The sequence below is a fragment of the Numida meleagris genome, chromosome 27 (genome assembly GCF_002078875.1).
Source record: "Numida meleagris isolate 19003 breed g44 Domestic line chromosome 27, NumMel1.0, whole genome shotgun sequence".
In the NCBI taxonomy this organism is placed as follows: domain Eukaryota; kingdom Metazoa; phylum Chordata; class Aves; order Galliformes; family Numididae; genus Numida; species Numida meleagris.
The window spans coordinates 3,531,523-3,548,128 of NC_034435.1; the positions used below are offsets into that span (position 1 = coordinate 3,531,523).

A 16,606-nucleotide genomic window follows, 5' to 3' on the forward strand; every position below is an offset into this window, starting at 1 on the left:
AGCGGGACTCCCGGGGTGGCGCGCGCGCCACCAACCGTCACCTCCTCGGGACGCCTTTCCCGCCCACCCCGGTTGCTAGGCAGATTTGGACAAACTTGCGGTTTCGCCCCGCCCCCTGCCCCCTTCTCCCCGCCCCCTTCGGTATAGCCCCGCCCACAAGTCCCTTCGCCCCGCCCCCTCCGGCACGGGGGTGGAGTATTGCTTTTTTTTTTTTGAAAGAGAAGATTGACGGCTACGATGTCCAATGAGAAGCCGGGGTTACAAATCCCACCAATCCCGCCAGCCAATCGTAGCCACAGCCCGCCTTCGGCCAGCCCCCAATGCAAAGCCGCGAGGAATGAGGCGGGGCGATTTTATGATTGACGGGCAGCGCGACCAATAGGCTCCAAGAGACACCACGTGAGTGGGCAACCGGCAGCCAATGCGAGGGGAAGGGGCGGGGCCGACCCGCGAGGGGCGGGGTGGGGCCGCCCCCGAGGCCGGCTGAGGTGAGGCCCTGCCCGCGGGGAGGGGCCGCGCCGCCGCCCTTATCCGCCCGCGCAGCGCGGCCTGGGGCCCGCGATAGGGCCGGCCGCCCCCGGCTCCCCGCCCTGGCCCGGCGGCGGCGGGCCCCGGTGAGTCATCGCGCTTCCTCCCGCGATGTAGGTCGGGGTGCGCAGGCAGCGCCGGGCTCTCGGCCACGCCTCCGGGCTTAACCCCTCCGCCCGCAGGTGAGGGCCGCCCGAGCTCGGCCGCTGTCTGAGTGGGGGCGGCCCGAGAGCCCCGGGATCCCGCGGAGCAGCTGCAGCCCCGGGCAGCGTCACCGGCCCAGCAGCTCCGGATCGCGGCGCGCTTTGCCTTCTCGCGCTGTTCTCGCCCCCAGATTAAAGATTCCCAATTAACGCTGCCTTCGATCTCTCTTTTTTTTTTTTTCATAAAGGCTGAAGGCGATGTGTGCGGTAAATCCCCTTCTTCCACCCGTTGCGCAGCCCCGTTTGGCCGCAGCCGATGAAGGGTTAACAGCGCGGCTCAGCCCCGGGGCCTCCACAGCTCCCGGCTTCACCTGAGGCGGTCGGGAACTGCAGGGTGAGTACTGAGGGCGAGGCCCTTCCCTAGGAACGCTTTGATCCTCGCGGTCCCACGCAGCCCCCTCTGTGTCACCGCGAGTTCCCGTGCAGGCGAGCTGCTCGATGAGCTGGCGGCGAGCTGAAGCTGTTTTCCAGAAGTCTCCATCATCCACGGGTTAAAGCTTTCATGAAGCGAGTAGCTTGTTGGAACGAAACCTGCTGTAAGGGGAAACGTAGGGCGCTAGCTGAGCAGCTCAGGTGGTGCTTTGGAAAGAGGCAGTACGCAACAAGTTCTAAAACCTGCAGTTTCTTCACGGTTTCGCTGGCGGACGGATCGGTTCCGTGTCTTTCTTCCTTCTAAATTCCGTGTCAAAACGTAAAAACACCTGCCTGAACTCTTCCAGTTCTGGGATGTGGAGACAGAAAGCACTCTTCCCTTAAACCACCACATTGTGGAGATCAGACACGATATCCTCCTTGAGTGCACAACTGCGGTGAAAGAAATACTTCTGGCTTAGACCAAATTAAGAAATAACAACGCCAGCTGCTCGATCAACCTGCAGGAGCCTTCATGTAACCCTGACATCTGCCAGCTTCCAGCAGTCCCTGCAGCAAGTTCCTCGCCACCTCAGCGTGCAGAGGAGAGGAGTCAGGTTCCCCATCAGGAAATTCCGGTTCTCCTTGCAGGGCAGCAGCCCTGGTACAGCGGGGCAGGCAGAGCTGCGAGGCAGCCCAGGTCCCGGCAGGGCGATGGGAAGGGCCCCGAACGCGCCCTCTGCGGGCAGGACTGCCTGAGGATCGCTGAAGGAATTAGTATTCTACCAACTGCTAGAAGAAGTAAAATTAAACTTTATTTAAAAATTCTTCTAATATAGAAAACGAGAGGAAGCGAAGGCAAAAACGAATGCCCCCGGTTTTCCATCTCATTACAGGAGTTAGTGTATGTACAGCTTCAGAAAGGAGCGTGGGCAGAAGGTACACGTCCTGCTACTCAGGGAGAACTACAGACACTTAACAATACCTTGTACAAACCTGACGTAACATTTAAAGGCTCGCTGCAGGAAGCAATGAAAGACACTGGCTAAGACAGACAGTAGAAGAGCACAGACCGGTGGGATTTCATCCCGAAGCCTCCAGGTGTTCCAGGCAGCCTGAGCTACAGCTGCACCTCCCCTTGCTGTTACCACTGAGAAACTGGTGCATCCCAAGGGAGCGGGGATGGCTCTGCGTGGGTTGGAGGCTGGGGATGAGCAGAGGGGGACGCCCCCAAACCCTTTCCATCGCAGTTTTCCTTTCTGGCAGATTTGCAAAACGGAATAAAAATCAAAGCAGTGAAGCAACGCGGCGCAGTTGTGCTGCACCTCGCGTGCCTACGGGCGGTGTAACAACTGAAGGCCCAGCTACTTGTCAGTGTACATTTTTGCACGTGTGGGACAACAGAGAAAGCTCGTGGGTTTCCTTTCTCTGTTTTTAAATTCCCTATCCCCAAAATGAACCTAGATTTCACATGTACACGGGCCTTCCTGATACTCGCGCTGCAGGGAATGAACCACAACAGGCAAACGCTGTTCTTCGCACTGCATCTCTATACATACAAAAGTTTTTACACTATCTACAAAGCAGCGATTAGATGTTTAAGTTCTTGCTACTCGTTTAAAAATACTAGAGGAAAAAAAAAAAACTGTACAGTTTCCTAAATTACATCTTTAGAAGAATAATAATAATTATTTTTTTTTTTTTAGAAGTTCATAAAAGACTTCGTGTTTGCTTCTAGAGAGAATTCAATGATGGGACAAGAAAGGTTAGAAATACATTGTTCAAATCAAGTTAAACCAAGCACTTAACAGAACGTTGTTTGTAAACTTCTAGTTTTCTGTTCAACTTTACATATGCATCCAAAAATTAGGAAGAACTTCAGTCACGAGGTCCTTGCTTTAATCTCTGCTACATACAAAAGATACTGAAAAGCAAAAACTATTAAATAATTTAATATACAAGTGTAGTTAAAAAGCACTGTACATTGTAACAAATGTACACTTGAATTTCAGAGATAGAAAATCACCGAGATTATTATTTCCAAATTTACACGAGCTTTGATATTGTGTGATGGGGCAGGGCCTCAGTTCAGCTGCTGCTGCGCCCCGGGTTCCATTCTGCAGGGAAGCAAAGAGCGGGCGAAGCTGGCGTGCTGCAGACCGGGCGTCCCACGTCCTTCCTCCCGATGGGACAAATTCAACCACGCTGAAAACTTGGTGCTGAAAACCCGAGCGTGCTGCTGGCAGGAGCTCCCTCCGGGCCTCCCTTCCCTCCTGAGCGCAGCGGCAGGGATTGGAGCTGCCAGCAGTTTGGTTCGTGCCGCTGCAAACGTTCTCCTGGCACGCAGTCCTCAGCGACGCAGCCCCCGGAGCAGGAGGGTGAGGGCAGGAGATGCAGCGCCCGCGTGGCACCGGGGGGACCCTTCCTGCTGCAAAATCTTTTCTTGACTTCAGCCCAAACCACAGCTCTCTGCAGCTGGGGTCATTTTTTTTTTAAAATATTGCCTTATAGAAGCAGCACTTTTCTGGCCAACTTTTAAAGCCACTTATTGCAGTTGCCATGGGCGTGTATCAGGTAAGCAACAGCCTCGGGTTGGATGGCAGACTGAAAAAAGAGAGTTTGTGGCGTCTGAATGAGACTGCGGGAGATGTGAAAGCACACGAGTGCTGATCTGCACAGCTGCAGCCATTCCTCACACCTGGCAGGGAACGCTCCATCCCAAACAACAGCACGGGGAGCAGCAGCAGCAGCTTCCATCTGCACGGACTCTCCCTGTGCCCAGCCCATCCCTGCAGCCAACAGACCTCACCGCTTCCCTTCCTGGCGGAGTTTTTAGGGAATAAAACAGACTTCAAAATGGCACTGAACTTTCTTCTTGCAGCCCCGCTAATACTCTCCTTACAGCGACACCGAGGGCACGTTTTCCATAGGCCTAAAATACACACGGCTTCTGCAGAAGGAACTGTCTGAAAACAGGATCTGACTCGCCCCTGCGCGGCCAGTAGGACGAGCATAAAACCCCAGTGTGGGGATGAGGAGGAGTCCCTTTCATGTCATTCAGTGGTCAAAGCTGAGGGCTTTGAATCACAAAATGCATCTGCGTTCACTTGACAGGGGAAAGGGTTTTCAAAAAGGAGGCCCATGAGAGACAGGTTTCACAGCCTTCCTCCTACAATGAATTGTACGTGTCTGAGGGGTCAAATATTTCCTCTAAAAGACTCGCCTCCTCTCTCTCCACAAAAGCACAAAGACCAACCAAAGCAACTGAGCTAACAGATTCCTTTCCCCTTCCCTTTTCAAACTGGGAGATAAATATGCAGAGCTACCAGGAGAGGAAAAAAAAAATATACCTTTATTTGACCCCCGGAACTGTGTAAGGTTACAGCGCACTGCAGCAGCCTGGCACGGCTCCTTGCTGTAAAGCTACTGATGCATTGGCATTGACAACTTCTGTACTGTTTCCTACAGGAGGAATTTGGGCCACGCTGATCCTGCTTCAGGACAGCTGCGGAGGCACGGGGAGACCAAAGAGCTCAAAAGAGGGAGATAAAACAGGGAAGCTAACACAGAAATACTTTTTTTGCTAAGTGCAGCCCTTTTGCTTCTGCGGGAACCAGCTTTAAACCACCTTGCTGAGCTGAACCCTCACTGCAATCATTGGTAGAAATCGTTAAGGCACAGGTGCTGCCTTGCCTTGGTGAGGCTGCAGGATGCAAAATGCTGTTTCCCAGCTGCTGGGCCAAAATGAGAAGAAACTTCCTCCTCCTCTACAAACCACTATGAAGCAGCGGAGATGGAGAGAGCTGTGGTTCCGCCTCACCCTGTGGGAACCAGCAGAGCAGGGACGTGGAAGGAAGACCCTGACAAAGCAGTGGCAGTGGCCCAGGCTGGCAGCTCAGGCTGTGGGATCTGCCCCTCTGCTCGTCCCAAGGAACTAAAACCCAGACCCCGCCGCCCTCAGCACTGCCTTCACTGCAAGGCGACTCGCACACAATAATTTCACCTCAGAAGCTGAATGCAGAACTCAGGGCACCCTACAACCAGTCAGGATTGAATCCCGTTGTTCCCAGGAGTGGAAGGGCACAGAAGATGTTAGAGCTGGCATGCATCGTAACTCGGGGAAGGCTGAAGTACTTAGAATACGCCCAGTATTCCAAACTGTGCAAGTCCTCTCAACTTTCTGTGACAAATTTTAAAAAACAAGTCTCTAACAACTGAAGGAACAAGCGTCCTTTGGACTAAACCTTACTTCTCAGTAAGAGGGAAACAGATTAAAACCAGTAGGTATATACACGCTAGCTGTATATTCACACACGTTATGTAAAAGTAGCTTAAAATGCCCTTCTCACTTTGCAAGTCTATGAAATGTATGTTGTCTTTATGCAATCGGTTTCCTACAAGGCCCTCGTTAGAAGAGGAATTTGCTGCCTTTTCTTTGAAGAAAAGATTTTGCAATGAGTTTTTCTCCTTTCTTTTTTTTTTTTTTTCCTTTTCTTTTCTTTTTGGCTTTTTGTTGGATTCTTTTTTAAACACACTGTCCTGATTCTGTTTCACAGGAGACTGGCCAGGCTGGTGGTGGGTCCGTTCTGTGCCTGGAACTGTACGGGAGGTGGTCCATCTGTCCACTGCAAGATAACAAACAGCATGAAAATCCTCCAGCCACGACCTGGGAAGGGGAGGAGCAGCAGCAAGGCCAGAGGAGGGAGCTGGCCACACATGCACACTGACTGCCTCGAGGTAATTACAGATCTCACGACGAGCTGAGCGTCAGGTTTGACTCTGTTTCACACACTCCTGTCCCTTGGATGTTCTCCTTTGGCACTGCAGCTGTTCCAAACTGAGCTGGCTGCCATGCAGCACCAGCAGTGCTTCCTGCTGCTGCAGGTGAAGCCTGGCAGGCCCAGCAGGGGAAGTCGTGACTTGCACGAATGAGGGACCTCAATTTGGATGCCTCTGTTTGAGCCCATTCTACACTGCAGCTAGAGTGTTTCCAGAGTGAATAAAGCTCCTGGTTTTCACCCGTTTCATGTTTTCCTCTCAAATTTATCAGTATCTCCTGAACTAGGCAGATTTCCTAGTTTGTAATCCTCTTCCACCTTCACATTTTTAATCTAGCACGGATTACGCATAAGCCAGCAATGGCAAGCAAAGTCAGCAGAGCAAGGAGCTCGGGGGGACAGGCTGTGAGCATCGCCAACATGGGCTGCCCCCAGCACACGTGGTCTCAGGACCCCTCTGTGACCACAGCCAGCAATCAGCTTCTTCCTCCCAGCCTTTTCTCTCCCAAAAAGGGAACGCTGGGAAAAGATGTCGGGTTTCCTTGAATCTCAAGTTCCCACTTGGACGTTATTTCGGTCTAAAAGAACGGGTTATCTTTCAGCCTTGCTGAATTCCAGCATAGGAGAGCACTCTGTGTTGGGTTTTTTTTTTTTTAAACAATGTTAAAAGTGGTTCTGACAGTAAGAAGACCAGAGGTAGGTACCCCTTAAGGCAGCAGCTATACTGACATCAAACACCATTAACTGGAAATTCAGCCTGATAGATAAGGTGAAAACCCACAAACACGAAAATCTCAATAGAAACCGTATTCTTAGCAGTGTGGTACAAAGCATCCCCCAGAAGGTGGTGGATAGGATGATCTCAACATGAAAATGAAACCCGAGTATGTATGAAGTTTCTTTCAAAAGCAGCAGCTGTCACCACAATGAAGAGGCTATCTCCTACAGAAGCCATTACAGAAAGTCTTGGAGTGCCAATAAAACAATTGTAGGAAACAAAGAGCTCACAGGAGTATCAAAGGAAAGCAAAGCTCGTCGTCTCGCCTCAAGAACGCTCGTAACCGGAAGACGAAGATGGCTTACCGTGATTAAATTGTGTTCTGGAAGACTGCACGCTTCGATGTGGTCCTGGAGGAGCTGCTGGGAGAAGTTCTGATGCATCTGTGCTGCCTCGTGTGCATCCATCGCATTTCCACAGGCTTTGTTCAGGTCTGAAAGATGAGAGCTTCATTCGCTCACGAGAACCACTGCTCGGACTTGCTTCCCTCTTATCTGACACGACTCTGCCCTACAGCAATGACTGAATTCTCTGAACTGCCAACGTATCAAGGCCATCTCAGTCAGAACGGGCAGGGGCACACGGGGAACCCAAGCCCTTCCTTCTTCCAACAGGCCAGGCAGTGCACGCTGCAGGATCTGATGTTATTTTAGCTTCCCATCACTAAAATAACACTCTGTACCAGTTGGACAAGGAGGAAAGCACCTCCCTACCCAGCGAGAGCCTCTGTGCTGCAGGCACACTCGCTTTCTCTAGTGTCTGGCACCATCTAGTGGGGACTGGGGCCCACCAGATGTCACCATGCTTTGGCAGCGCGCACCTCGCAGCAGTTCATTTATTTTCCCTTTCCCTCATTCACCTTTGCTTTCCAGGCCCATCCCCAACATGGATCCTACTGTTTTGCTTCCTGTGAGGTTTGCTGGCATGTGTCAGCTCAGCCAGATTTCAGACTGGTAACACAGTAAGCATTGCAATCTTAGCTAACAACAATTAGCAGTGTACAAGGGCTGAGATACGCAGCTCCTGTCCATCAGCAGGTGCTGGCATTCCACTGTTCCCAATCGAGCACCTTTTCTTCAAAAGAGAAGCTAGCAGTTCCATGGGAAAGCTCTTAGAAAAACCAAAGCAGAATGGCAACGGTGCCTTTGTGCTCTCAGGCAAATGGACGTGGCAGGAGCAGCAACAGCTGAACGAGGGACAACCTTTCATCTACAGCAGACTCACTGTGTTACTGGCATGTTTTGTATGTCAACTGCTGCTTGGAAACAAATGAGAGAAGTTACCTCAATTCCCTAGAAGCAGTTTTGTAGCAAAGGCAGCAGCAAAGAAGAATATAAACCTGGCCCAGTGCTCGGCATACAGCACCACGCTTACAGCAAGCACGACAGCTTAACAGAAACTGAAACTGTGGGGTGAGTTCTTGGAAAAGGGGTAGAGTTACTGCTTTATTTTCCAGTGAAAGCAAATCAATTGCAGCATTAACGCTGACAGCCTGCCAAGAAGCTAGTCAATATTTGAACAAAGCATCCTGGGGCCCATGTCAGTCAGATGAAGCAATATTTATGTACGAGTGATATAACAGCCTCTTGTATTTATTAAGGCCCCACACAGAAGCGAAGCCTAATAAAATGTTTACTGCAGCAGGAGCTGCAGTCAAAGCAAAGCCCTGCAAGAGCAGCACGGACACTGCACCGTGTGGACTGGAGCCCTCCCCACGCAGCCGCAGTGCTCTGCAAACCCAAGCACTCAGTGTGCAGGATGAGCACCCCCCATTCTAACCCCAGTGAGCAGCAATGGTTCTTTGACACTCCACTTCAGCACAAGCCATTTTCCTCACTCACCTCTCAGCAGAGCTGAAGACCACAGCTGCACAGACATATCCGGGATCTTGCTTGCAAGCTGCATGGCTGGCACTACCATGTTATTACTTTCCTGGTGAAGAGCAGACATCGACATCAAACATGCAGTTTTTTCCCCTTGCAAATATGTAATATATCGAGGAGATGTTGAATTTGAGACAGAAGTTTTGCCTAATTTAATTGCTGCTGTGCTCTAGCTAGCAAGCTGAAATGCTTAATGGGACAACAAGCCAAACATATCATCTACAGCTGTCAGGAACTTTGCTGTGTCCTAGGAATTACGGTGTCTGTGTTGTGCAAGATAACAGAAATATTTCACACATTCTGGCACATGAGGAGAATTTCGAAGAGCTTGCACCCACAGTTCCTCCCCAGCAATCCCACTGCATGATGTTACTTGTCCTTTTTTCTGCTCTTTTTTTTCCCCCCCAGGTGATTTCAGGCATTACAGAAACACCCATCTCTACAGCAGGACTCGAACACTACTGCTTTGCTCCAGAGTGCTGCTCAGTGTGCACACTGCAGCCACAGATTGGTGTAAATCCACGAGCTGCCAGCCCAGCAGGCACCCACACACAAACACTGCTAAACACGACTTGAGGAAGCACCCCAATTTCCTCTGGCAAACCCTAAGTCCGACACTTACACGGCAGCAGCAGGCACAGCGAAGGCTTACCCTGTGATTCCCTAACACGTAGAATATATGACCCAGGAGCACCAGAGAACATGCTGTTAATCGATTCAAATCTTCTGCATTTGACATCTTCAGCGTCTCTCGCAAAAACCTCCTGCCAACACAGAGCAAAACACGAAGCACTGAACCAAAATCTGCTTTCCCTGACGTTTTTAAGAAACAGCATCAAGAACCAAATTAACCCCATCAGCAAATATTAGCGCTCGGGATTCAAAGCGTGCTGCAGGTGACCTGAAACAAAGCGCTTCATTCCCAAACCTCACCTTTCCTTCAGCAAGGACTGTAACACACATCCTCCCTTGGAAAGCCTTTCTTTCAGATGCACCGCTGCAGAACAGCTCACGAGTATGATTATTACTCAGAGCAAAAGAGATGTGAGGTAGAGCATCTGCCTTAAGCGAAACAAGTTGGCTCCACCCACAGGGAACCCAGGAGGTGGGGGAAAGCAAAGCCTCTGAGTTTTGGTGTTCAGTTTGAGTCCCCATTTCATTTTTCCTTTCCCCCCCACCTTTCCAGGTGCACGGCTTCGTACTCACTTTGCCTCGTTGTATCTTCCTTGGAAGAAGGAGAACAGACCTCGGATATAGAAAGCTGCCGCTCGAAGACAGTGCGAGCTATGAAGAAAACAGAGCATTGACACTGAGGCACTGCAGTGACCAGCCACAGCACGGGCACATTTCTAGGGGTGTGCCCCGTAACCAAACCTCTGCACAGAACATTATGTTTAACACACGATCAGAGCTTCTACCTTGAAAAGAAGAGGATTATTCTGTTGTTTTCTTTGAATAAAGCCTGATACAAAACCAGTATTACCACCAGCAGCGTAACGTCAGCATTGTTTCTGGAACTCTCACCTCACGGGAAAATTGTGGTCTGGATTTATCCTTTCCAATAAGCTGTAAAGCTACAAAGAGAGAGGGGAAAAGAGACAATCAGTGCTTCTAACATACACAGCTTATGGTATAGACAGCAAGAGTCTGACTCAAAGTGCACATCAAATTGAAACAAAGTCACCACGAGCACACTGAAGTTTACATGTACTGGTTAAATCACACTGCAGACATTCCAATGCTAGAAGTTTTCATGTCCATATTGGTCCTAGAATCAAGTTTTATACAAAATATGCTCTCTTAAACTTTAGAGAAGTTCCTATAAACTGTTCACGTTTCCTCAGAAAATCCTTAGCAGCCATTTAACTGAGCTGCTCCGGATCCAAACGCTGCATCAGATTCGTTAGTTAATCCAAACCAGAAACGAACCATGCAGAAAAAAAAAAAAAAAAAGGCAACTTTGTTAAAAAGCTGAGAGAGCAAAAGCAGACAGTCCTGACTCATAGAGCTCCGTGCAGGAAGCAGTGAGCAGTCACCTCCTGGTGCCGGTTGCCTTCCCTGATGTACACACTGGCCAGGTTTGTCACAATGAATGCCCACAGCTCTTGGTGTGTAGTGAGCTGAAATAAAACAGAGCACATAGTCAAAATACTTCAGCATCTAACCCAGAATTAGTTCACTCCATCTTTAATACATACAAAGGGAAGAAAGAAAACGCTCGGGTTTGGTGTCTGTTCTTTAGCTGCTAACAAATCCTCCTGACCTGAACTCTGTTCAGCAGAGGAAAATCTGAACTAATGCAATTAATGCAGGCTTCCCTTCCAGCCTCACCTACCCGGTGCCCCACACGATCACCACAAGCCCAACCACCTCAGTGAATACTGTGAGAAGAAAAACCTTACCCTCAGTGCCGTGGTAAACTGTGCTTCTGCATTGTCCATGCAATTAACAGAAATGCAGTAGAGCCCCTGTAGAAGACATGATGTGTTTAAGGTAACAGCACACTGTGACAAGCCCAGAACACAAAGAAGGCAAGCACGGACAGAACCACTGAAATCTTGGCATACTGGCTGAAAAAAATGCTCTTAATTTCTTATAACACTCAAATAGCAATGCTACTTATATTGGTCCCCACACCCAGCTCCCACAACCTAGTCTCAAACATGCACAGTGTGTATTTATGCTGTGTACTAATTACCCTGCCACAGGACGCTTTAAAAGGGGATTTAAGACTTTGCCAGCAGAGCTGGCTGCGAGCCCCCACAGCAGGACAGGCAAAAAGCAAAGCAAACTCCATTGCTCAGCAGGAAATCCTGCTGTCTGCATCACTGTGATCTCATTACTGGTGACTGCTCAACCTACAGCCCTTGGAAGAGTCACAGGTTTACTGCTCATCACAGACACTTACTAACAGAGTGTGCAGCTGGGCAGCGTGATTAGAAAACAGCCTGGGAGACTGCTGGCACAGCTGGCAGACTTGTGAGATCTGTTAGGGAAAAGAAATAAACATATTTCAGATATTTTTCCTCCGTTTTGATGTATGCCCTCTATCCATCACGAACATCACGTAGTAAGCTTCAGCAACCCGTTCCAGGACCTGGTCCTGCTCTTGAGCAATGGCAGAGCCAGCTGTGCCTGGGGCTGAGGGCAGGCTGCTCCGTGCATGCTCCTCCCCTCCTCCCCACCCCCCCCACACACGAGGACTGCTTTGGAATTATTTGCTTTGCAGCAGTTCTGCCATTTGGTGGCACCACCTGCAAACAAATAACAGCTCAGCTCGGAAATGCTCAGCTTCTGAGCTAGCACACAACAGAAAAGCCGGAATCAAACCCTCCCTGCAAGGAGGGCAAGCGAGAACCTGGCACTACTCTTGTAGCTGATTTTCCCCCACATGAATTCATGTGAAGACTGACAACAGAGGCTGAGATGATGCAGCAGTACATCCTATAAACAAGGGGTAGACGGGAATGAAAAACGCCTGGGAGAACAGAAAGAAGTGCAGTTCACTCTTACGTTAGAGAACGCTGCCCCCCTCCTTTTTTCCCCCCAAATTATTTAAGAGGAAGAAAGGACAGAAAGCCAGAGAACCTTAAAGACAGAAGAACGTGGACAGGACAGGAACACTACAAGGAAGTGAAAGGGGAAGAGTTAAGAGCTGCCCTCAGCCACGAAGCAGAGGGAAAAGACACCAGACCAATGGTGACCAGGAAGAAGGGGCCACTTCCAGCCACTGCTCTGTGCTTGTCAACCCCACCAGCAACTCCAGAGTGTTGATAAATAAAACAGTTTAAGAGGTGGGAAATTCCAAAGCACCATCAGGCCTAACTATGGCTGTTAGTTTAACCCCCATCTAAGCCCAAGAATCTCCTTGAAACACAATTTTACAAGTTATTACTGCACACATCCCCAGCTAAGGAAATGGTCGAAGCCCACGTTTACCTCCTGCAACGCTGTGGCTTTGTGTCCTGTGACAAGCCGACACATGATAATGTGTTCCAACAAAATAACTTGGAAAGATGACAAGATAGGACTGCAGTCCAACACTGAAGAGGGAACAAAGGGAATTCAGTAAGTGAAGTTAAGACAATGCTAACATCCAGGGCACGCGGACCCTCCTGCGCCCAGCCAGCTTCCCAGTGCAGGTGGCTCAGCACAAAGAACTCTTTGTGCAAATTCCAGTTCCGTATTCAGAAAATCAAAGTAACCACCCAGCACAGTTCTTAGATGCAGCAGAAACAGACTGAGAGGCTGTCCCAGTGAGCTGAAAAGGTCTGCTGGTTTCTTTTTACATTTAAATTAGCAAGGAGTAACGCAATGTTGCAGCATCAGCCAAACTCTCATCCTTATCCTTACTTTTTAGCTTCTCTAGCTGCATGAGTGCTTTGTCTGTGTACTTCTGAGCCTTCTCCAGGTACCCTGCTTGCATGGAATGCATCACTGTCACCTGCCAGAGGACAGAGGAAAGATTACTGAACATTTTCTTTGCTGAGGAAAGGCCTGGGCATTCACACGACAACTCCCCAGGCACCCATCATTTTAAACTAAGGTTTTATATCACTTAGGAACAACATCACATTCAAGAAGTGAGGCAATTAGTTTCAGGAGCATGAAGTCAAGATTGCTCTTCTGTTGGTAAAAACAAGCCAACACAGAATCAAACCCTCCCCTAGAGTTATTTGGCTTGATATTAATGAAGCTTTATTCCAGTTCCCAGACTTCTTGCACAGTCTTTTCAAACACTGACGTCACTGAAAGCAATCTCCCCACAGATGCTGTGTCAGAATTAAACTGTCAGTGTCGTGCAAAGCAGCATGTGGTTTGCAGAATCGATCACTGCTGGTTCTAGACCCTTTTTAAGCAAATCCTCATTAATTAGCGATACCCGTTAAGTAAAAAAGAGCTGCTCACCAAGTAGACAAGCACACACATGTGTTCCTTGGGCAGCCAGTGAAAGAGATCCGCGGGGTTGCTGGGCAGGATCTCATCATCATGTAGCGTGGATATGGTCTGAATGCACTGCTGAAGCTGCTTCAGACACGGCTTCACACTCTTCACCTGCACAAGATGATTCCACTTCAGACACAGCCGCTGCATCCCAGTTACCTGAACGCTTACTTAGCTGAGAAAACTTGCCAAGCCATGAACAATCCCCGTGCTTGTGAACTGAAGCTAATGCATACGTCACTATTCTGGCAGGACAGAACAGTGAGTGCTTTAGGTCCACTCCAGGTTTAACAGCAGAACTTAATATTTGCATGCAACACCACCAGATGCTCAGAACATTTTTCAGAACCACACACACCGCCTGCTCCCCCACAATACAGAGAAGGAAGAGCAGTCACCACAGCTGCAAGCGTAGCAAAGCAAGCCTCTCCTCGGGGTAGAGGGAACGATATCATGTCACTGCTCACACACAGCAACAGAAATGCCCCGGCATCAGAAGCTCTGCTGTTCTGGGGCAACACCCTGCCCAGCTCTCACAGCCTGCACTCACCTGCCCGGCATCCAGGTAATGTGTGACCTGCAGGACTAAGAAGAACACACGCAACGACTCCTTCTGGATGGGGTTTCCTTGCCAATTTTCAACTATCTGTCCGCACAGGGTAAGGAGGGGGTGCACCTCCTGCAGCTTCCGTTCCATCAGAAGGAGCTGTAATTCCAAAGACAAATCCGTTTTGTGCTCGGCAGCTCAGGTGCTCAGAGACCAAAGGTCCACTGATCCATTATTTCAAATTAAAATAGACTCAAAGGCATCTATCTGCAACAGCAGCAACCTTGGAACAGTTTTTCATCCTTAATTCCAAGGGCTCCAATGACAACTCACAGTTAGAAACCACGTATTTGTCATTATTGATAACAGGCAGCAGAGGAAGCCCTTCACAAGAATCCTACAGAGCTGAGGCTCATTCTGGGGCCATTTAATTTTGTGCTCACATGAAGAGAACACAATATACAGAGCACAGAGAATACCTCAAAACAAACAACTGATGCTCAGATAAGTTACTTTCTCCTCTAGCTTGTATCACGCTAGTTACAATTTTAGAAGTACATCTGACTCACCATTCCCTTGCTTAGCAGGAACAGTGCTCTGAAATGAAACAAAACAACGTCATAATCCCAAGGAAACACAAAGCACCCCCCACAGAAAGAGCATTTAAAAGCTAGATGGAGCAGCCCAATCCCAGCACCAGGAACCACAAACCCAACCTCTCAGGTCTGTGCCTGAGCCTCAGACGGTTCCAGCTGCAATAGCTGCTACAGTCAAAGCAAGGCTAATGGAAAATCTTTTGCTAATAAAGACAATAAACAAAGTTCAGTTTGAAAAACAACAACAGAAACCTCTCCTGAGTTTTAGCAGACATCATTGATTTGCACAGGAAAATTAAAGAGCTGAACAAACTCTCAGATCTAAGAGAGTGCTCAGGAATACTGGTGTGCCTGTAAAACCCAAGCAGCAATCAGAGGCCACATCTCTAATTCACTTAGAGATAGAACTTAAGAGCAGGACGTAGCAGAACGTGTCCAAATAAGAAGAAACCAGAATATTCCTTGTGGGAAGGAAAAAACCAAGGCCATGTGGAACTCACCTGGTATACTCTGACCCCACCACCCGAGCGTACTCTGCTCCCACTCCCAGGAGGTCACATGCAGATACCAAATCTTTTTCAAGAGTGTGTAGTTGCTGAAATGAAAAAAGGCCAAAGGAGGTCAGCGTTTCTTAGTGAGCCTGATAAGCCTTTTTTTTTTTTTTTTAATGTAATTACTTCTGTGTTTTACGTGTGATAAGCTGCTAAACTGGCACATTAATTACTTTGTCTGATTCTGGACTCATTGTCCAGGAACGCCTGGCATTCTCCAGAAAAGAAGCCTGTAACATTTCAGAAGGAATTTCTCAGCTAGGTTTCATACTCCAAAGTTGTCATAATTTACTGAGAGCATGTGCAGATCAAACAGGAACAGCTCAGACTTAACCAACCTCACACAGTTACACAATGAGCGCTCCCCAGCAGGAGCAGCAGAGGAAGTCTGCAAGGCACGGTTCAGGTGATGAGGAAAGGATGGCACAGCCTGCACAGCACCCCTCCCTCCCTGCAGCCTCCCAGCTTTCACACTTGGTTCTCCAGACTCAGGTAGAGAGCCACGCAACTGCAGAAGAACACGCACTGAGGCAGTGAGGCATACGGACCCTTGTGGTCAAGCAAAAGCCAGAAAGGAAATACCACACAGAAAAGAAATCAGCAAAGAATGTCAAGCTCCAAGAAAGGATCCTATTCAGTGGGAGGCACCGAGAAAAACATTTAAGCTTCTTGTGAGTACTCAGGCATTAACTCATTGCAAAGCAAACATTTGTCCTTTAATCGATAGGAAAGGCTCTGCACGATTCAGCGTTCCCAAACTACACAAAGGAGCTCAGCAATTCCTTTTCAAGGAAGTTGGTCTGCTTGTTTAAGCTCATCAGGAAGGAGGGGGAAGACAAGTACAGGTGACTACTGAGACAGTTATCAAAGACAGAACTGCTTGCTAACCAGCTCTCTTCCGCAGAGCACCTCTAAGGAGCAATTAAGTCCCTCAACTCTGTCTCTCCACTGATACTGATGAGTGGAAAAAAACAAAGAGGTGTCCAAGATCTTTTACGTAACGCAGATGTTTTCCAGCCATTTTTGCAGCCACAGTGCTACGCGGTACGCCCAATTAGCAATAGAACATCACTCACTGCAAGTTGGAAAAGCAGCCGACAGTGCCAGTATGGAGTCTGCTGAGAGATCTGGATGGCCTTGCGTAACAGAGGCTTCGCCGTGTCCACTGAGTTCTGAAACAGAAACACACACCCAAGTCAACACAAGAGCCAGGCCCTGGGCGCTGCCACCATTAGCAGCAGGAGCTTCTGAACAAGATGGGTTCTGTGCTGATCCTCAGCCAAAGCCTCACGCGTCAGGAATCTTAAAACACGAAAAGTAACGCAAGTAAGTTTTTAACGTGTAAAACCACGCAGTGATAACTGAAGTCTGCTCAAAGGCATCGGCTATTTAGCTCCTTTGAGCACTACTCCAATATTCCCAGCACTGCCTCTGCAGGAGAGGCGCT

The 16,606-nt window shown here is 49.0% G+C and overlaps 1 protein-coding gene and 1 long non-coding RNA gene across 2 annotated transcripts; one reads left to right on the forward strand and one right to left on the reverse strand.

Annotated features, from left to right (window-relative positions):
- LOC110388769 lies at positions 506-2,755 on the forward strand. Its single transcript, XR_002432978.1, has 3 exons — positions 506-614; positions 920-1,065; positions 1,979-2,755. It is a non-coding gene; the product is annotated as an uncharacterized LOC110388769 (long non-coding RNA).
- Positions 2,960-16,331, reverse strand: MAU2 (MAU2 sister chromatid cohesion factor; the record flags this gene model as incomplete). Its single annotated transcript, XM_021378348.1, is given in 16 exon segments — positions 2,960-5,707; positions 6,944-7,071; positions 8,480-8,570; positions 9,174-9,285; positions 9,728-9,805; positions 10,046-10,095; positions 10,558-10,641; positions 10,924-10,989; positions 11,430-11,507; positions 12,461-12,564; positions 12,875-12,965; positions 13,430-13,576; positions 14,016-14,171; positions 14,582-14,609; positions 15,109-15,203; positions 16,236-16,331. Coding segments are annotated over 16 exon segments (1,479 nt in total), but the record flags the coding sequence as incomplete, so codon positions are not given.